Consider the following 21,670-nt stretch of genomic DNA (forward strand, 5'->3'; position numbering starts at 1 on the left):
TGATTAAGTCTATAATTGCTTCTGGAAGAAGAGTTCAAAGTCTCCTGCCTACCCCCCATTTGATGGTGGTGGTTTTTTTTCAAATTCCCGGTGGCCAGGGATGCTGTTGCACAGCCTGATCATGGCACTCATCGATCTCAACACGTGGTAGGTGGCATTCTGCTGCAGTTCTGCTTCCAGTCAAAAATGCAGCTTTGCACTGTGTTAAGATTATCGTATTTGTGACAGTTTTGTATTATCTTCCTTCTGGTTTAAAGTTTGTTTTGGAGTACCTGTGTTGCTTTTTGTGAGCAAACATCTGAATGAAAGCTTACACTCTTTGGGAGAAACAATCATTCAGACGAAAACAAGAAAGCGGGTAAGAAAACACCAGTGTCTGAAAGAGCACAATGAAGGTGGCCACCCAAATATCTCTTTATTCTCAGCCTGCAGGGAAGCATCCAAAGAGCAGGACTCTGAAGAGCTGCAGCCATGGGGCTGCTGTGCTGGGGACCTGCGTGAGCCCGTGGGGAAAACAGTGAGACATGGGACATGTCTGGGACTGCCGGAACTCAGAAAAGCAGCTAGCTCTGGTTCAGAAGCTGGGAGCAGGGACGACTTTGCCACAGTGGCGGCCTGGGTGGTGGTGGGGAGCAACAGGCTGCTTGCTCTTCTTGATGGGCACTGGGCTGTCAGGTCCTGGCATCTACTGGTCGGGGGGGGATGATAGCCCCATGCCTTAGTGCACCGCGAACCAACAACAACTTGCCTCGCAGCTCTGAAACTGTAGCAGATACATTTTTACTTTCATCTCTTCAAATTATTAATGCTGAAGATGAAAGTGCAGCACTCCTGTGGACATTCACTTTGCTAAAGAATAGATAGATAAAGAAACCCCAGCCCTCAAGCAGGTCAGCAGAGAAAGGTGCCAGAGCAGAGCTTACGGCAGGGACACTCGCCATCAACAAATAAGCTGTTCAGGTTAGGGATCTCTGGTGTAACGCACGATGCCTGGGAGTTAGGCTGGTACAGTGAGAACTGTTGCTGCCGGCGAGTCTCTGCAGGCAGGCAGTTTGTGCTGTCAGCTGCTTTCCTCAAAGCTGCCGCTGCTGCTACAGGAGTGAAACCTCATGGTACTCAAGGGATCCGACACGTAGCCTGCAAGACGCAGAGAGAAGTTCACGTGTGGCTCAGCACAGCAGCAGGACTCCCCCGCCCTCCCCTGCAGTGACAATATCAACAAAATAATGTGCGTATCATTTGGAGATAAATAGGCACAGATCATGCTGATACCTGTTTGCCATCTGCAAATCTCCATTCAATATCATCTGCTGAGGAAAAATTTAAAAAAACAGACCCTGTCATTCATGCAATGAATTCACAATAATCAAGCACAAAGAATCTTTGGTGACTGACATAAATATATGAATCTCAATGTTTTACTAACACAGTGGAAGTTTGCTGTTAAAAAATATCTTCTGCCCTTTCACCTAGAGCTTTGGAAGGCTGAAAATAAGCATTCTGGTGTTTTTAGAATACTTTAATTCTTGGCACTATGAAACAGAAAGCAACTGCTCTTGCCAGCACTGTATTTCCAATGAGCTGCTCCAATAACGCCAAAGAAACCATTTCTCCCTTTACATGGTGTCACTGGCCAGCTGCTCCCATGCTTCTCATTCTGGTGTGGTAACGCTGACAGTCCAGTGGAGCCAGCTCCAACGTCTCGATGACCAGGCACTGCACAGAGACACGCAGATGCTCGGGAAACAAGAGGGCAGAGCAGCTAGAACACGAAACCTTTCTGGGCCACAGGGTGGGGTGGGAGAAGGGTTATAAAACATTGCTGGGCTCTTGCATGCCAAATTCTTAGTGCCAAACGTGAAAGACACACAGCTGCACAAAATTAAGGCTCTGGTAATTGCAACAGTGCTGACGACACTGGAATCCACAAGCAACCTTGGTTTATCTCCTAATCTTGGCACACCATGCTTTGAAAGCTGGCAGCAAAGCTTTTCCTCAAGGGAATCTCACTCATATCCGAAATATGCTGTCCTTAACGCCGCGCCTGTTCTCGCCACGCTGGACGTGTCCTGTGAGGGGAGGGCAGCCAGTGCTGTCGCTGAGGCCAAAGCCACGGTGCGTCACTGTGTACGTGAGGAGCGACGGTCTGCAAGAGCCACCAGCCGTGGTGGCAGCACTCTGCCCCGTGCCGCAGTCCACGGATCGCGCTGGGAAGGACACTGCCCGCTGCAGCACCAGCGCTTCCATTTGCCTTGCTGCTGCCACGCAGCGGGGAGCCGTCGCTTCTGTAAATGCTTTAAGGTTTCCAACCCCCTTGACCACATCCTATGTGTTTTTCTTTTCCTTGTAGTGCCTGTGACTTTCATACCAGCCAGGACCAAGACCACGAGGGTGCCTGGCGTGCCTCGGTCGCAGCGGTCCCGTGTTGCCTGGCAGTGCCACGTCTCCTCTCAGCTGGATGGTGCCCTTCCAAGAGCCCGGCGGGATGGTGCGGTGCCATGCCACAGCGCGGCCTTGCATGGCTGCGTGACAGCTCGGTGAGTGCAGGCACTGCCGCGTGGTGCCGGGCTGCAAGCCTTGCCGGGCCGCCTTTGCAGATGGGAAATGGTGGTGGTTGTTGCAGCAGCACCATGAGCTTGTCTGCCAGTGTCTGAGAGCTGCAGGGAACACGGAGAACCCAAAGTCAAACCCCGGGTTTACACCTGTCTTAAATTTTATGGTATACACAGTTTTCTTTAGGCATTGTGCAGCTGTCTCGTGTGATTTCACTGCTTTCAAGGTACTGTTCAACAACTGCTAAAACTTCTCGTGAAGAGCAGGCCCTTTGCTTTCACTGAAGAAGTCAGGGCTGTGTTTATTTGTAGAATTTCTATTTTCAAACACATTCAGAGAAGAAAATTGTATGCCATCACAAAGGCTCTTGCAGGAATGGGAGCAGGGTGCTTTTGGGGCTTTTACTGAGAAAGGAAAACAGTGAATGTGTTCTTTATTGTTTACAGGCTGAAAGCGCAAATGAGGATAACGGAAAACATTAGGCAAAAGGCAAATAGAAAGAAAAAAGGTCAAAATGGACATGAATGGGGAGAGACAGCAGTGAAATTGGTTTATGTGGCACAAATAAAGAGCGCAAATATTTGCAGTCATTAGACCAAGCACTCTAATAAAAAAGGGCTTGGGGCTTTCTGTCTTCCGGTGTGCCACTGTGCATGGCAGTGGCTTGCTGAGCAGGGTCCCGCAGCCTGGGTGCAGTCAGAGCAAGGGGCGGCTGGGCAGCAGGGCAGCGCTGGGCCTCGGCGGCAGCTAGGCTTGGGGCTGGGCAGCGGGGACGGTGACGCTGCTGTTCCTCGAGACACACATCCCGGTGACACGGCAGGGCTCAGCCTGGGGCTGCGTAAGCCTGCTGAAATCAGGGATGTGGCAGGGAGTAGCTTTTCCAGTCCTGCTGTGTCTGGCAGCCTGGATCTTGGCCTCCCTCTGTCCCACCCTGGCTTCTTCCACTGTGACCCGAGGTAGCGCAAGGGTCAGCTTGGCCAGCTCTGGGCTGTGACCAAGCTGTGGTGCACCGCAGTCCTGGTATCCTGGCCAGCAGCGTGGGGGTCTGGCTGGGGCCACCTCCCTTCCCGCTCGCATGCTATTGTTCCCTTCTGTGGAAACTCTAATTCAAGGAACAGATATGTTTGGAAATAAATCTTGCGAGTGGAGTCTGAAATCACTCCTGAATTCCACAGCTTAAACGCAGCCATGGAGAGTCTCGTCTCCACCAGCCCTTCATTCCCTGTGTCCCTTTTTAATACAGACTTCAGAAACCATCTCCACTCTTGCCTGGATGGTCTTACTCTAGGACTTCACTAAACGTTCCTGTTTTGTTCATGTTTTCTTCCTCCTTGAATTTTCCGGTTTCCAGGTACCTGATGAAAGCTGTGCCCCAAGGAACTGCTCTCTGCAGCTGTGGAATCTGCATTATGACAAGTAGTCGCAAGGTTTTGTTCTTTGTTCAGTTTCAAAGGTCATTACCTCACTACTTGTTATGACATCAACACTGCTGTTAGCACTGTACCCAGTAAATATTTATATGACCAGGTTTTCTCTTTTTCTCACCCAATGTGCTCAGTTCAGAGGAGGGGAGGGAGTGTGAGAGTCATGCTGAGGCCAGTGAAAAACAGCAAAGATGAGTTGATGAGCTTCTGGCATGTGCTTCAGTCAGAACAAAACACTGAATTCTCCTGGTGACAAAACAGTTTGGAAAGCAGCAGAAAAGTGGGAGCAGATGCCAGGACAGGACTGAGAAAGCCCCAGGGCAGGGGACAGCAGCAAACTCTGGAGGACGGCAACCCTGTAAAGTCAACGGATCCACTCAACGCAGATGCCGTTTGAACACACAGAACAAAGTATGTAAGTACAGAGCGTACAGAAAACTTGATGTTTTCCTTGTACGTACTCGGCAGGTGTGCCGTGGAGAAACGACGCTGCGCAGAACACCTCTGCTCACAGCACACACAGAGACCTTCCTGCTGGGCATGCCAGGATGGCAGCGGCTGTGCTGCATGTCTCGGCTTGGAAATCCGCGTTCTCCGTCACAGCCCAGCCCCGCTCCCTGGTGCTGACCGTGTCGCTGTCGTTCTCCGCCATGTCAGCCCCGTGGCTCCTGCCGTTTTTGTTTGCCTCCTTTGTCCATCGCATGCTGAAGTCTGACACGAGTGTTGATGAAAAAGCACTCTACCCTGCTTTCAGAATGGAAGTGGCTGGCACAGGCAATGCCAAAGCTTCTTTTTCTGCCGGCTCCAGGGCACTTTTCTAAGAGGGCACCGGAGTCTGGTTCTGCACATGGTGTCGTCAGCAGCACCGCACTGCTCTGCTGTCTGATCTCTCTGGCAATGGTTGCAGAAAATACCTTCTCGCAGTGCTCCGTCTCCAGGTGCTCCCTGGGCATCCATGCTTGTCCTGAGGGTGATGAGATCCAGAATGCCTGCGTGGCTCCGGGCAGACGGTGGAAGCATGGTCTGCGGTGCCGTCCTCAGGAAAAGGTAACTGCGGGTGCTGTGCTCAGGTTTGTTCGGCAAACACCGCAGCCACCGCGGATAGGCCCGGAGCATGTGTCCGCGCTGAAACGGGGCAGCGATGTCCTGCTGACATGGCCCTGGAGCAGCTTGGGACGTTCAGGACAACAGATCCACTGGTGCTGTGGAAGGAGCAGCATGGTGGGATGGCGGCTGGAGGCTTTCCGAAACCGCGCGCTCGGCAGGTGTAGTCCCACCTCGGTATTGCTGCGCAGAAAGGTACTGAGCTGGGATGTACTGTTGTTCCACGCCTGAGCATAAAACATGCACTACCCCGACAGCACGTACTGAAAGCGGCTTCACAGCAGTGGCAGGTCTTCCTAGTGCGAATGAAGATCGGCGCAAAGGTGAGATGAAGAGTCTGACTTTCAGATCCGCACCACGGAAGGAAGGTTTACCCAAGATGTCTGAATCCAGTCTGCTTGATACCACCCTAATGCCAACTACATTTTCATATGCTTTTTATTTTAAGGTTTTATTTATATATTATGCTGCTGGGCTAAAAACTGGTCTAAGATGATAACCATTCTATGCTTGGGAAACCGTAAAGAACCAGGCAGTGAGTTCGTGAGCTGTTTAGAAAGGGTGGGCAAGAAACAGACTGCCAAAGAGCTGCCTGCAAGACAAGACCCAGGCAAAGGCTGTTTAGCAGAAGAGGTTTACTGGAATGATGCAAACGCAGGGGCTAGGAAATGCTGGAAGGCTGTTTCTGTGGCAATGCACGAACACCCACTCAAATCTGGTAGGACAGAAAGCCAGGAAGGCAGGAGGAAGAAGCAGTCAGGGCATCTCTGTTCTGGGGGGGGAGCGGAACGATGGGATGCCCTCTGAGTGAGGACTGCGAATGGTGAAAAGGATGTGTTGTGTCATTTTGTGCTCCTGTGGTACTCCAGAAATAGGACTGTCTTGCCCACTTTGTGCAGAAGCAGCCCTGAGGATACAATGCCACATCTTCTCCTGATTCACAGATCCATGCACGTAGACAGCAAGGACCATCCCAGCTCCGAAGTGCTTGGGGCACACGCACAGGGACAGCAGCCACGAGCCGCGGGGAGTGCAAGGTGAGACCTCGCCAGCTCTGGCTGACCACAACAGGCAGCCTCCACTCTACAGCAGTTTTCTCATGAGACCTTTTGGTACCTCAGGAGACTAGCTCTGCCCTGGTTAACCACACCAAGATGCTCAGAGGTGTATTCTGCCTTAACTCACCGTTTTTGTCGATTGGTGGGTACTGGAAGTTTCTTCTCATATCGTCTAAAGACAGACCTTGTGAAGGGTGTTGCCCAGTGCTGCAAATTAGATAGGAGGTTTCAGTTTTGATAAGACAGATAAAGTCACATCTCCAACCCATGAGAACTTTTTCTACAGAGTTGGAAGGAAAAGAGAGTAACATGAAATGCATCAGCTTGATGCCCAGCCATTGGCATTTGCAGTAAACAAAAAAGCAAGAAAAAGTTACGAAGGGTGAGTCACATGGATGCTCACATTTCATCCATTGTCAAAGGAACTTCCCTCAAATATACTGTTTGGGGCTTCACAATTATTTGTACTTTGCTATTTTAAAAGCAATTTAGCTCCACTTTCATTAATTTCCAAGGATTTGCCAAAGACTAAAGGAAGGGATAATGGTTACAGCGACACAGCCAATGGCACAGGGAAGCAAAGTAATGCACGGAGGTGCTTCAGAACACTTTGGAGATGATGGAGAGCCCACATCTCTCTGACTGTATCTGGTACTTGACTGGGAGGCTAGAGAAGACCTACTGGATTTAAGCGCTCCATGAAAATAACATCTGAGTTAGAGAGAGAAAGAGGCTCTTTCATTTGGCCTGCCTTCACTGAGTGTGCTTACCTTGAACTTGAGAAGCCTTTTAATTGAAAACACCATCAGCCATGGTTCTTGGACTTTGACACTTTTCAGGTACAGTACTAAACAGAACTTTCTGTCAACTTAATTAGACACTGTGATTATTATTTATCTCACAATGTGTAAAAAAACAAATGTCTGTCAGTCACCACTAGACTATCTAAACTTAACAGTGTATCCATGGCTTCTGGCTTCTGTTGAGTAGTGACTAAGATATTCTTTCTGGTGATCTCTTTGTGCAGTTTTGACAGGATAGTGGGATTAGGTTTGCTGAATTCCACTAATTGCAAAGTAAAGTGACATCAGCTCCACTTACTCTTCAAATATTTTCACCGGTAAAACTGATCATTCTAGCTTTTCAGTCTCTAAAACGTGAAGCCATGGAATGAAAAGGGCGATGCAGGGAACTGTCCAGGAGGCAGAACGTGGACGGTTGACACCAGCTGGCAAGGGCAGGACACAGCCTGGTTGTTTCAGGTTTCCTTAGGGCTTGCCTGCTCTTCTGCCCTGAACACAGCACTGCCGCTGATGCAAGTGCTGGGGGGGGCTTGGGACAGGTCCTGCGGCTCTGGCTTTCCCAGCTTTAAGTAGGACAGACAGACGGATGGACGGAGGGACGTGGGTTCCCCATAGTGACGCCACTGTCGATGCCTGGAGCGGCACCGTGCCCCGTGGGAAGAGGCCGGGCAGCAGCCTGGCAGCTGGAGCAGAGTTTAGTGAGGGTTGGGCACACCATGAAGGAGCGGGGAAAGCTCAACCCAGCTTAGCTGGTACCTCAGGAATATTGCTTCTACCCACCCTTTCACCATTCCGTCCTTCTCCATGCTGCTTCTGACTTCCTTCGTGCTGGATCATTCTCCCCTCTCTGCTCCCTCCCACCCCGAAGTGCCATCCCCGCTCTGCGCCGCACAGCTCCTCCACCATCTGCTTGCCCTGCCGCCCACCCAGCCGCTCGCCCTGCCGCTGGCACAGCGGCCCTCGCCCAACCCCTTGCCCGCCTGCCTGGCAATGGAAAGTCCTCTGAGGGCCGACCCCCAACGGTATGCAACGCGTATACATTTACTGCATCACTTGCATTATTGAAGCTCATTCATAATTCAGGACCAGAAGCCCTTCTTCGGGCAGAGGAAAACAATAGGGAGGTCTGTTTTGGGAAAACACAGTCCAGTCAGAGGCTGAAGCAGAAAGCCAGCGAGCGACTGGCTGGCAAACCTGCATCTGAGAGGACTGCGGAAAGCGATCGCAGCATCCGCTAGCTGGGGGAAGAGCCAGGAGGTCCCCAGGGGAAGAAACAAAGCATACATTTTGCTTGAACTCTTAGCGCAGCGTTCATGGAGTAATTCCTGATGTGGTAGCCGAGAGAGACGGGGCTGAGGCCAGCCACGCTGCCGAGCAGGAGTCTGGCAGCGCCGGCTGTGCCAGGGAGCTGCAGCCTGGGCTGCCCGGCGCGAGGGTGTCCGCGGGACAGAGAAACTCTTAAGCGAGTTGTTTGGCCTCTTTGCCTTTGGTGCAGCTCAGAGCAAAAACAGCAAGCAGGAATCCTCTGGTTTTGTAAAAACAAAAAGAAAAACAAGATGGAGATAATTGCTGCTAATGAACAGCTGTTGGGAGAACTGTAATGCAAATCTGTGAAAAATAACACACCCCACCCTGCCATTACCCTGACTTTAGGAGAAGGCAGAAAATCTTGAAGTCTGATTATTCTCAAAACAGCTAACTGAACCCTATTCACTCAGTCACCTTGCTATACATTTTTTTTCTTTAACTTTCCTGTAGTTGAGTAAGGGTTTATGTTAACTAACTGGAAGAGCTGAAATCATCTTTGGTAAGTTGTCTAGCAGCCCCTCTAGGCATGAAGTCTGGAAGGGGAAGAAATAGCTGCTTGGAGAGAACCTGGAAAAAGCTTGGAAAGAGGGAACTTGCCCTTGACAACAAATTTAAAAGTTTCATCTAAGGGATAACTTGGCTTTTCTCTTCTTGTCCTCTGTTCTGTGAGAAAAAGGGGTATGTAAGGGACCGTGCATCTGTCATCGATCCGAGAGGACAGCTGCCTGGCAGAAACTACACTGGCATGAAAGGTGGAGAGAACCCACACCGGTGATAGGGTCAGCTGCGAGCGTCTGTGGGGCTGTCGTTTAGCCTGGAGAGCTGTTAGCAGGGGAGAAGAAAAGGAGGTCTTTCAGCTAGGGGAAATAAGCCCACCGAAAGACCTTGACTTTCTGCAGCTGCTGCCTGAACAGACGGAGTGTCCCCCGCAAATCTGCACTACGGCATTAAAGGCAGGATGCTGCATCCCGTGATCCTACCTCCTTGCTCCTCCGCCACTCGCCCCGGGCAGGAGCTGGTGTGTGCTGGAGGACGGGGAGCCGAGCTGCCGGCCTGCCGAGCTCTGAGCAGCGCAGCCAGGCCACGGTGCACACGCAAGCACTGCTGGGCACATGGCGGCTGCGGCCACGGCAGGTGTGCATGGGGTGGCCAGTGGCGCGGCACGCTGGGGCACGGCACACCAGGGCACGTTGCGCCGGGACATGGCACTCTGGGGCACGGCATGCTGCAGAGCCGGGCTCTGCCTGCATGCACCCAGCAGCTGTTTCACAGCACAGAGAGCAACGCGTTTGATGCACGGTGCCTCTGTTCTGCACAGATGGGGCATTCTGTCAGACTATCACGACGTACCGCGCCATGCAGACACGTATTTGCTCTCTGAGGCAGCCCGTAGTATAGGCTAAAGAGCAGCCCCTGCCAAGCCCATCAGACACGTTAGTATCACTGTGCAAAGACACACAGGGAAGACAACCCACGTGTTTCTGACTTGGGTTAATAGAGAGCTACTTAAACAAGAAAACACTATTCTTTTGCAGATGTCATCCTTGGACTCTGTGGGAAATGCTAAAGGTGTAAAGAAGTAGAAAATCAACAGTTAAAACTTCTATACAGTGATGAGCTGACATGGTAAGCTGTCCTGTCAGACAGACAAATGCACTGTTACTTCATCCGACTCATTACGAGACTTCTGCATCCCGCCACGCCGCAGAGAGATTCGCTACACAGATGCTAAAGTTACAGCGTAAGAACAAGTAACTTTGGTGCCACGGCTGTTTGAGACCGTGCACGGTACACAGAGATCTCATCCAATGGATGGTTCCTGCCATGGTGCGGAGCTGCACGCTGCCGTGCTTCGCAGGACGTGAGCTCGTCGGAGTGGATGGCGACCAGAGGCAGCCCGGTAAATACAGTCCAGCTGGGGAAAAACCAGCATGACCCCTTCCCTCTGCAAATGCCTATGCTTACGAAAATGAAACCCTAAGAAACAATTGTCATTAGGAAGTGAAGTCATTAATCATCTCAGTGTGTATAACTGAAAAACTACTGAAACTGGGGAAAGCGTTTTGCTGAGTGTTGTGCCTCTGGGTGAATCTTTCTGGGTGCTATTTATAGATTTGAATAGTATTAGTTTGTATGGCAGAGCATTTGATAAAAGAATCCACCTTTAAATGACCGCTGGATTTACAGAGGAGCCCATTTCTGTGGGCTAACGAGCCGCAGTGCTGCACTGGGAGCACTGAATTAAAGGACAAGAAGGCCAGCTCTGAGTGCCCCCTCTCTCTCTCTTTTGTGTCTGCACTAACCTAGATATGCCACTTTCTTATTCCTTTCATGCAAATTATTACTTTCAACAGCAAAATCTGGCCCTGTACAGAAAATAAAAGTCTAGCTCACGTTGCCTTCATCCCGACCTCAGTGCCCACCTCCGTGTCCTGCTCCAGCAGCGCGTGACAAAAGCAAAGCAATTTATAGGATACCGCGTTTTGCCAGATGAACGCTTCGGGTCTGATCTATATTTTCGTGTGAAAGATTTCAGTGTCTGTCTGCAGAAGTTTGCCTTCTGCCTCTCCACACGAGCCCCCAGCAGGCAAAGGGCTGATTCATTTTGCTCCTCGATTCCAGCTGCCCATTTTAGCTGACTGCATTTCTGACTGCACGACCCGGTTACCAGGAGTGTTCCACGCGGGCAGCACTTGCTCTGCTGTTACTGGTTCTGACTGCTAAACAGTGCTACAGGGTAAAGCTCAGACCCAGCGCACCGCTCTGATGCAGAGATCAAGAGCACCATTTCATTTTCACAGTGCCCTCACTCCCCATGGGACAGAGATGGGAGATTGCTAAATATGCCCCAAAATCAGGTCTCGCAAGTGGTCAGGTAGACTGCCTCAGATAGAAACTTAATGGTACCATAACACAGAGAACCCACATGTGACTTTGCCTTAAAAAATACAGGGAGTTCTTCTTGTCCTTTTATGGTCATAAATTGAACGATATGCAGTTTTTAGGATGTGCTTTGGTAGGAACAGCCCCAGCAGTGCTGACTCCCACAAGTCTCTGCGAGGCTGAGCTCTTTTCCTTAAGGAAAACGGCCTTGGCATTTGCACCTCTGGCCTAGGTACCCACTGGGACAGCCTGGTGTCCGTCTGTCTGTCCCTGCCCTCCTCGACTCCAGCACCTTCGCCTGCCACCTGACGGCACCAGTCTGGCGGGGCTCTCTCCCAGTACCTCACCACCATCCTCCAGCAGCACAGCCCATGCCCGTCACTTAGTCGTATCACAGTTTGAGATCGAGACGAAAAACCAACACCTCAAATGCAGACCTGAGGAACACAACATCAGAAAATGGCACCTTTTCAACTACTTTGCCTTTCTACCAACCACAGCTGCTCTCGGGATCGCTGGTCTCTCCCCATGTTTTATTTTCATCACAGGCTCTTATGGCCAGGGAACTGGGTGTTCTTCCTGTCTATAAAACCCCCGCTCATTAAAGAAACTCCACTAGCACTGAGAGTCTAATAGAGGTGAGGGCATGTTAGAAAACAGTTTTCAGATGCTTGGTCAGACACAAGCTGTGCACTCCATAAAGGGGGCGTACACGTATAGATGTGACAGGAAACAAACTTTCTCATACATAATAAACATAATGGCATTTCAGTGTGACCCTTCTTCCCAAATTTGCTTATTTCTAGGATTATCAGCTGGGTTTTCCAAAATGTGCCCTATTCCTCCTACTCAGAAGAACATGTCTGCCTTGTATTTTGGCAGAGATAACAAGCCATGCTTGCAATATGACTCAGCAAATTTACTTATCCCATTTCTGCGGGACGAGGTAAGCTCAGCGGATAACTCTGGCCCCTTATGAGGACAAGGAAATCCTGCCCTCCTGTTCCGATGCGACGCGCTAACACAGCCTGCTCTATTTTTCAGACAATACGTAGAGGTTGTACAGCCTCCAGTATAACAAACTGGTCTGGCAACCGCACAGCAGCTCCCGCAAGAGCCAGCTACCCGAAATGGCACTTCTCCCCAGCAGTAACCACACGAGCAGTTCTCCCAGACGTGAGCGGTGCCCGCGCTGTGCGGGGCTGGTGCGGCGCTGAGCCCCGTGCCACCTGATGCCTCCAGCCATGTTGTTTGGCACTGAAATGCTGCCCAGGGTCTAACCTGGGGTCTCCATCTTGTCACACACCACAGTATTTTTTTCTTTATTTTTTTTTTTCCAAAGAAAAATGTGTCTTTTAGCTTCTCTTTGGTGAAATTTTTCAAACTGAAAACACATTGTGATAAAAGCACTGGCCTTCCCAGGCCTGCTAGCAGGTAGTGAAGGTACATCCCTCTAATGACCACTCGTCTCTGTCCCTCTGGATGGGCGGTCATCGGTCTTTTGCTTCATGTGATCAAGCAGTGGTATTGTGCGTAGAGCCCGTACATGGCAGGACTTGATTTTCTGCTATTTTGATGTTACTCATAATGAAAAATGCAAATGCTTAACTGTTGCCTTGGCCACAGGACAGCTTCCACAGCATTCAGACAACCCAGACACCCTGTGCCACAGCAGTGACAGGATATGACAAGACAGCAGCAGTGCTTTCCCCGGTCAGCCCTGGGGTGTGTTTCTGCCGCCGGCTTCCCACCTCCCCTGGCCAGGCACAGTCCCTGCTGCGGGGAACGCCTGCTCTGGGCGCGGGAGACGTGCCGTCCCGGGGAGGACCTCCCCGTCTCCTCAGCCCCACGAGGGCTGGGACGTACCTCTGAGACCAGGCAGCGTAGGCTCGGGCATTCAGTGCGTACTCCAGTTCAAACCGACTGCGCAGCGCTGCGACGTGGCTGCGGCCAGGGCCTCCCCGTGCCACGAGGCAGTCTGACGAGGAGGAGGGAGACAGAGAACCGCTGCTGTTGCTGGAGGCGGGAGACATTAACTGGATTTAAAAAACAAAAGAAAGAAGGCACTGTTATTACATGTTTAAAAGTCTTTCCCCAGCTCTTTCTCATAAGTTGCGTGTCCCATATTTCCTCTGCAGTTTGGCTGAAAGCAGCAGTGTCTCCTGACTTCCATCAGCTGAGGAGAACTGTTTGCTGCCTGCCAAAAGCGGTCAATTCAGCATCGCCCGGGGCTCTCCAGCTGGGGCTGGATGGCTTTCCAGCAGACACGCTTCAGTGCAGCCTGAGTTACCTGGCGTGCGACCGCCGCTGCGCAGCTGGGAGACGTCACTGCGTGCCCAGCCGCAGCCACGGGCCGCTGTTAGGTGAAGGTGGCAGCAATGCCGCCCGCAGCCATCCCGCCCGGCGTCCCGGCGCGGGGTGCAGGCGTGATGCCACTCGCAGCCATCCCGCCCGGCGTCCCGGCGCAGGGTGCAGGCGTGACGCCGCCCGCAGCCATCCCGCCCGGTGTCCCGGCGCGGGGTGCAGGCGTGATGCCGCCCGCAGCCATCCCGCCCGGCGTCCCGGCGCGGGGTGCAGGCGTGACGCCGCCCGCAGCCATCCCGCCCGGCGTCCCGGTGCGGGGTGCAGGCTGAGGGGAAATGCCAGCGCAGGGCCAGCGCATCGCTCGCCGTGTTCGGACGCATGGGCCAACCACACAGCGCGGGCACCTGAGGCCGCAGGGACGCAGACTGGCTGACGCACGTGGTCCCTGCCACTCCTGGCTTCTGGGTACTTTAAAGGAGCAGAAATGTTTTGCTGAGAGAGGAGAAAAAGGAGAGGAAATAGAGGAAGAAAACTCTCCACCTTCATCCTTCATCAGCTGCAGCACTTAATTTACTCGAGATCTTGTACCTTAAAACTCCTCTCAGACAAGGCTTTGCCCTGGACTCAGTGGAGCTGAGGTCTAAATCCCCAGCTAAATAATGCTTGCTTTTTTTCTTTTTGTAGGTAAGCTCTTGCCGCAGATTTCTTCCTGCATGCACTGCTGCCTATGTATCACAGAAGTCAGGTCTCCCGTGAGATTACACAGCTTCACATAGCTTCTCACAGCTTCTTGTGATATAGAGCTTCACTTTTTTTTTTTTTTTTTTTTTTACACTTAAAAGCTCCCATCTACGCATGGAGCAACCAGCTGCAGGTAGAGCATGAAGAAATACAATAGATTATGGGTGTCTTCTCTGACCCTTAAGCTCAAGAGCAGCGATCCATTTTAAAAGGAGGTGTTTGGGTTTTTTTCCGTGTTTTTTTTTTTTTAAGAACTCTTACATGCATACACACTCAAATACTCACAGAAAATGTAATTTCAGAAATTGCAGCCCTGAGTCATTTACTTTGTTATGGCCACTTATCTTACCCCAGGCTGAAGGCTGACACATCCTTCTGTGTCACAGCCACAGTCCAGAGCAGGAGTTGCCTTTGCATTTATCCTTTGTGTGGTTTCTCTTTTCACCATTCTCCCAATGGTCTTGGCCAGTTTGTCTTTTCTTCTTTTTAAACCAAGCAGTCTTGAATCGGATGAATGGGAGTAATTTCAGAATTCTGCGCAGGACTGCTGTGAAGGGCATCCCCACGGCACTGGTCCTGCTCTCTCTGCCCTGTACCTCGCTGATGCTCACAGCTGTATCCGGTCCCTGCCTCCTCCTCCTCCTGGCACCCGTACAAACCTGGACTGACAATGGGCCTTACAAATGCAGTGTGTTGGCCAGCAATGGGACAAAGCAGCTCAAGCAGCCTGCAGGCTCCAAAGCCATCCCTTTCCTCAGGGGCTGCTGCCCTCCCCGCTTGTGCTCCCGACCAAGCAGCACACACAGACACTCTGTAGTGGAAATGGGGTCCTTACCTCGATATTGCACAGACAGTCCTCTAGTTTTGTGACTACTTCTGAAAACTCTGGTCTCCCCTGTGAACACAACAGAAAAAGCAGAGCTGTGTTAAAAATAGCAGGGGCACAAATCTTCTGCGATTAAGCTGACTCACAGGTACGTGATGAATCACAGCTCCCCTCCATTCCCCTTTCTCTGAATTTCACGGCTTTGTTTTCAGTCTGCTTGGGAACCTGGTGGGAACTAATCCTGATAGCATTCAGTCCCTCCTGTGTGCTGAGTGGTGTGCTCAGGAGACATCACTGTGTCCAGTGATTACACACACTAGATAACGAAGGGAGGCACTTTGAAAGCGTTGCTTGTTGATCTGCAGTGAGTTTACAGTCACGCAGTAGATCTGTATGGAGGGGTTTAGGATAGGCTGGTGGCTGCAGAGCAAACCTTGCAAACGCTGACAAGAGGGTGCTAACGCTGCTTTGCTTTTCTCTGCCCAGAGGTCCTCCTGAAACTACCCCAAGGCCCTCAGAAGTAACTCAAAACCTTTGTTACTGAGAATGGTAGCAAAGCACCTTTAATGAAGCTCATTTTAATAAGTTTTTGCCCACACCTTGTGCAAAGTTCAAGCCATCCACTGGCTGATTGAGCTATCAATTGCCTTATAATTCTATCATGCAGCTCTAAAACATTAGCAAGATTAAGTGATGCTGGAGTGATACTGATGAGTAACAAAGTGCATTAGGATTCTGAAAAGATGTTTTCTTCTTATTGGGGCTAAATGAGCTGTGGAAATGCTAACAAGATACAGTGACTGTATCCATTACATAGTGCTTGCTTAAGTCAACAATTTAATATGACACCTTATTAATAAACTTAAACAGAATGTAAGTTACATGCTGATGATTATTAGCAGCTACTTTATAGTTACATGGAAACCAAAGCACCTGCCCTAACATTAACTCATGAAGTGCAAAGACAAGAGCATATTCAAGAATCCAGTAAATGCTAATAACAAATAAACTAGAGACAAAATAAACCAGCTATGCCCTGCACTGCAAATACATTTTATCTGCAGTTCTCACACTGATACGTTATGTACATAACCAGTAAGGAGTACAGTAAGGAGGCAAAGCTCATTGCAGTCAATCGCTTGCCCAAAGTCACACAAACCTCCCTCTTCCCCTGTCTCAGTAGAGCACTTGAGATCGTGCTTTGGTTCACTAAACCAGGTAAGAAAGCTCCCAAGTATCCAGCACAAGGACAGGTTTAGGCACATGATAACCTGTCTTTCTAAGCTAGGCTATCGAGAAAAGGGACTCCAGGCCACTAATAAAGAACTCTGTTTCCAGCAGGAAATTCAAAGTCAGAGCATCTGGTTCAGTAACATGAAGCTGTAATACGAAACAAGGCCTCCTGTAACACCGGACAGTTACACAGGTTCCAAAATCTGCACCCATTCATCCTAAATAAAACTTCCATGTTGTTCAATGAGGACCTTGAATGCCAGAATGCCACCAGGAAACCAACCAGCCAACGTTTCCAAACCCAAAGCCTACCCCTGCAATGTGTTTCCTAATGCAGCTAATGCACTTTGTCAAACATTTTCTAACCAACCTGAATTTCCAGTCTCTGTGGGATATTTCTTGACTTTTCAGACAGTTTAGAGCCACGTGCAAAAATACCTGTGCAGTTGCTGCAGCAGTGTATGCAAAGATGGCATTACAGAGCACACAGGGCCCTTGCCTGGCTGACACACAGAAGCGCATGAAGGACCTACCTATCTTCATAGTCCTCCGGGTGAGCCTCCTAGAGATGACATTCACCTGGCTGCTTTCTATTTTCCACCACCAAGGAACACTGTCAAAGCCCAGAATTTATGAACAAACCCATCATTCTTATGATCTACAAATGCCAGAGCAGTAACTCTGTCAGTAAGACGGCCTCAACTCAACTGAGCCAGCACAGGTGCCCACACACTCCAGTACCTGCAGCTGCATTTTCATGTGCAAATACACAGATCTGTGTATAGACCCTCCAGTCAGCAGATACAGCTGGGACGTAGCATCAGAAAAGTACCAGTTATCAGCCCTGCTTTGGGAGATTTGACCCTCAGTATAAGGACAGAGATATCCAGACTAGTTAGGGGAGGGTCACTGTTGTCCCTCTGCCGTGGTTGGTCTCAAGCACCATTAAATCCTGCTGTGGCCCTGAAGGCTACCAGTTTGAGGATGATGGTGTTTTTGCAATCTTGCTTTAGTTCATGTTCCCATTAGTGCAGAAACAGCAACAGACTGCAAAAGCCAACATAAAATGATCTTTCTGTAACCACCATTTTACAATCTCAGAAGGGAACACTTGTGTATTTTATTTTCTTTAATGCTGTTGCTACTGAGCTAATTGGGATAATCAGATGGACTTCCCCAATCATTAAAAACCAGTCGCAACTGCAGCATGTGATAAAAGTGCTGTAGCAACCACCTTACTGCAACCACTCCTTGTTAAATCAGACTCCTATCCTGCAGACATTGCTGGGCTCCGAAAGACAGTCATCACAGCAAATGCAACACACATTTTTGAAATTCGCAGTACAGTTACTTTCTATCCTAAAGAAGAGTTTATTAATTGTAACACATATCTGAGGTTTGTCTTTATCAGCATTAATCAGTCGCACATGAAAATTCCCAGGGTATCAGCTGGGGAAAAAATATTCATTGTGTTTACTATTTTAAGCCTCTCAAAATTAAATTTCTTATCATATAGGGGGAAAACTGAAATAATAGGAAGACCCATAGAGTTTAGACAGCTGTAATAGGAGAGGCCCATTTTAGGATCAGCAGTGATGTAGCTGATGAGAACGAGCCACTCTGGGCGAGATGTGCGTGTGAAATGCATACATCATTGCCTTGCACCCTGCCTGGCTCTAAGTGTTGTTGCTTTCTCACTTCTCTAAGCAATGAAAAATGCATCCCAAAACAACAGCAATGATAATAATAAGCAATGTAGTCATTTTGAAGTATAATAGAACAGATGGCTTTCAGTTTTTCAAACAAATATATCATGTCATGGCATAGGAAAAAACCAAACTAATAGTTTAGATGCACAGGAGAATTACATGATGCTTCTGATAAATGATAAATGATCCAGTGCCTGGATGGAGCGGGAGGCTGGAGGAGGACTGGGTCCCTATGATTCAATCCAGGCAAGACGGAGATTGTGGCAGTGAGCTGGGCGACGCATCTGGGCAGACTGACAGAACCGGGAACTGACGGCAGACTGACTGCAGCTCGGCATGCAGAGAGGGAGCCGGTGGGGAGCGGGATGGACTTCTGCCCGGCTCCCTCAGGGGCTGTGGCGAGCAGCATTTTTGCCATGCAAGGCTGGCAAAGGCACGTGCGTGCGTGTGTGTGTGTGTACTTTTCTGGCTTTCTTCTCCACAGGACTGAGGTTATGATTGCCTGGAGTCTGGCCACGTATTCCTGAAGTCTCATCCTGGGAGCGGGCTACACCATCATCAGCCACAGCTGTCGGTAGGCTTTGGGGAAGTGCATGGAGCTGGTGTAACCTCCAGAGCTGTTAATGCTTTGACACGGGGTTGTCCGAGAGACCCTCCACATGCTTGTGTGCTGATGTTCCCTGTTCTCCAGGCCACGGCTGGAACAGCCCTGCTATGGAGAGGGGTCCTGTGGGTGACCCCTCGTCTGTCCCAGCAGATACCAAGCCAGCGGGCACCAGACTGGGACTTCTGCAATGCACAGCTGGCCCCAGGCCTTTGGGGAGGGTTTACACCTGACTGTTTTCGTTCTGTTTTAGTACCTACAATATATTTGCCATTGGATGGTTAGCGAACTGTCAACATAGTATAAGTACTCCTTGAATAACATTAATTAAAGGAACAGACACCTTCCTGCGATTTCAGAAATTAGAAAGCTATGAGTAAATTTTTCTCCCCCAATAATGGAAAAGAACCACCTTCTTTGCATTGGAACAAGTGAAAAACATGGTTTACTAGCTCCAAAGATCATAAATATGATCTGTTTAGGATTAAAGCTACAATAGGAAACAGAGAACAAGAGCCAGAATATTTCTATAATTTGTAAATCATGTTCATGTCTCTCTTTTGCAGCTGCTCCTGTAAAAACTAATGCCTTACGCATCCCTTATGGGATGCTCACAACAAGTCGAGGGTGTTCTGTGCCCTGGACAGAAGGAGCCATTCCAGGAGATGGGAAGGCCCTGCGGGATGAAGGAGAAGCGATGGAGTCCTGGCAGAGGTGGTTTCCTTGCCTGGAGCTGGGTGCGACCGCCCGGGAGGTGCACTGGCCATCTGAGCCACTGCTGAATATTCAGCACTGGTTTTGCATGTGACACCCCAGACAGTGTGCGCAGCTGTCACTGTCATGTCTTTTAGCTTCTTGGGGCATCTGCAGTATTTTCTCTGTCCTCAAGTCCCATATAACACTTCATCCTTGTCACCTACATTTTCCTTTCCCACTGAAGTGCGGGAACCCTTGTTTCTGTGCGCTGACCCTCATTTCTGTACAGCTGCCAAAAGCCACCCTTGAACACACTCTCTTTCATCTTACAGCTTTAAATTTTGCCTGCAGCCATACCACCACCTGCAGTCAAATCACCTAAGGCTGAGATCTCATGTGAGCTCTCAGGCTCAGAAAGCTTAGGCATAGTCTGTGCTTGGACAAAGGTCTGCTGGGAAGCAAAACAAATCATGACAGCCCATCTTGGAGCCCAGCAGTTGTTTTCTTAACTTCTTTTAAGTCTTCCTATTGCTTGGGTTAATCAGGGCTTTGCATTTGTTATTGCTGCTCATGCAGCCTTTAACACCTGAGGCTTGCTCCTCCTCTCCCTATGGACTGCAGGACCTGTTCCGAGTTTTCAAAAGGCACAGTGTTTTATCTTTTATCTTCTACACTGTCACTATGTGTTTCCAGTGAGCTCTGTCTTCTGTGGATGTGGCTTTCCTGTCTTTGGCTAGACCAGTTCTACTAAGCCATGTGTCAATAATCAAAACTGTCATCTTTACAAGACAGCGAAGAAATTTTCTGGTGGGGCGATTCTTCAAAACAGCAGAGAAGTTCTGGTCCATAGTTACGGCATCTGCAGTACTAAGAGCCTTGCCGGGAGGCAGAGATGCGTTAGTGATAAACTCGGCTCAGCATAAGTGTGAAGCTTGATAAAGTCTACATGGCCTGAATTACACGTGGACAAACATGTTCTCATGTGCAGTTACTCAGAATGCCTCATCATCTGGAGAAAGGCTGAGGGGCCATCATCGGTGACTGACTGCAGGGACTAATGGGATCTCTGCACTGCTGCAGAACATGCCTGCAGAGCTGCCCTGCCCTCCATCTAACATCCGCTCTGCCAGAGCTTATCCAGTGTTCCAAGACAATCTGTGTGCACTGGACTGCTGGTAAGATGGTATGGCAGAAGACTTTAATTCATCTTACTGTCCTATCTCAATTTCCAACCACTGTAGAGTACAAGAAAACTACCACAGTATTTTCAAATATCCATAAGTTTATGTATGCAAATTTGTCTTTTAAATTTATTATTTGTTACAGGAGTTGTTGGTCTCTCTTGTTTAGTCTTGGCCTTCTTTATGTGGAAACTTGAACAAGGTAGAACAAATGAACACGCATCAGGAAACTCCAGATGCATCCCAGTGTGAACATGAGCCATGAAATTACCTCACTACAGGATCCTGTAACTACTGCTTAGCTTAGGAAAATGAAATAATTGTCATGCCTATGGTTGGGTCTGACAAAGAAATGTGCCACTTCCTGCAGGAAAACAGGCCTCATGCAATCCTAAAGGCAAATACAATGTCCATATGCCTGCAGACATCGCTTGGGGGCACTCAGAGGGACACTGATCACAAGGAGTGGCTCCGTCCCTTGCCTCAAGCGCAGGGTGATGGAGCTGTGCTCTCAAGAGCTTTACAGAAATGTGCCTGTGAATGAGGACACCGAGGCCCTAAAAGGGGATTTCTAGAGAGCTGTTGCTCACCCAAGCAGTCTGGGCCAGTGGGAAGATTTGCAGGTCCAAGTAAGGGATTGTTATGGTTTCCTAACCTTGCAGTCAGGTTAATAGTAAAGCCTGCAAAAGATAATACTGGACTAATATGAGGGAGGGACAAGAAAGCAGTATATTTGGTTTGACTGAAAAGCAGAGGAACAGTACAAACCACAAGTTTTTCCTACTCTATCCTTCAGAAAGCTGATGGATGTTTTTAATCAGCAACAAAATTATCTTTAGAAAATGCCTCACACATGCACAGTACTCCTGAGTAACAACAGTGTGCCATTGAGGACAGTGGCATTTGAATAAGTTTAACAGTAGAGGGGCTGTCTTTAGAATAATACAATACTATCAGAGCATTCTGCAGTACTCTCTGTGGAAGTGAGCATGAAGGGGATCCTCTACGTTCTTGAGAATGAAAGCAAGAAACATGCCCTGGTTTTGTAACTGGGATGATGGAGTAGATCGGAAACTTCTGCCAGAGAGATGCATTTTTTTTTTAAAGTCTTTTTAAAAGGCACCCAGATAATACACTGAACCACATTACTTTGAACTTGAAGGCAGATTAAAAATAAAGATTTTGTTAGTGAAAACAATTTCTGCTACAGAATCTGATTTGCATTACTGTTTTGGAGGCAAGA

General features: G+C 49.3%; 1 protein-coding gene across 1 annotated transcript in view; it reads right to left on the bottom strand.

The window, feature by feature from the left end:
- Positions 1 to 498: 498 nt before the first annotated feature.
- TNNI3K (TNNI3 interacting kinase) overlaps positions 499 to 21,670 on the bottom strand; it is an 84,293-nt gene continuing 63,121 nt past the window's right edge. Inside the window, exons 22-25 of the mRNA XM_075424219.1 lie at positions 15,014 to 15,073; positions 13,000 to 13,169; positions 6,267 to 6,346; positions 499 to 1,137 (exon numbers count right to left, since the gene is read on the bottom strand). Coding sequence (XP_075280334.1) covers positions 1,061 to 1,137; positions 6,267 to 6,346; positions 13,000 to 13,169; positions 15,014 to 15,073 — 387 coding nt within the window. The 3' untranslated portion in view covers positions 499 to 1,060. The remainder of the gene's footprint in view (positions 1,138 to 6,266; positions 6,347 to 12,999; positions 13,170 to 15,013; positions 15,074 to 21,670) is intronic.

Source organism: Opisthocomus hoazin, chromosome 6 (assembly GCF_030867145.1).
Source record: "Opisthocomus hoazin isolate bOpiHoa1 chromosome 6, bOpiHoa1.hap1, whole genome shotgun sequence".
NCBI classification, from domain to species: Eukaryota; Metazoa; Chordata; class Aves; order Opisthocomiformes; family Opisthocomidae; genus Opisthocomus; species Opisthocomus hoazin.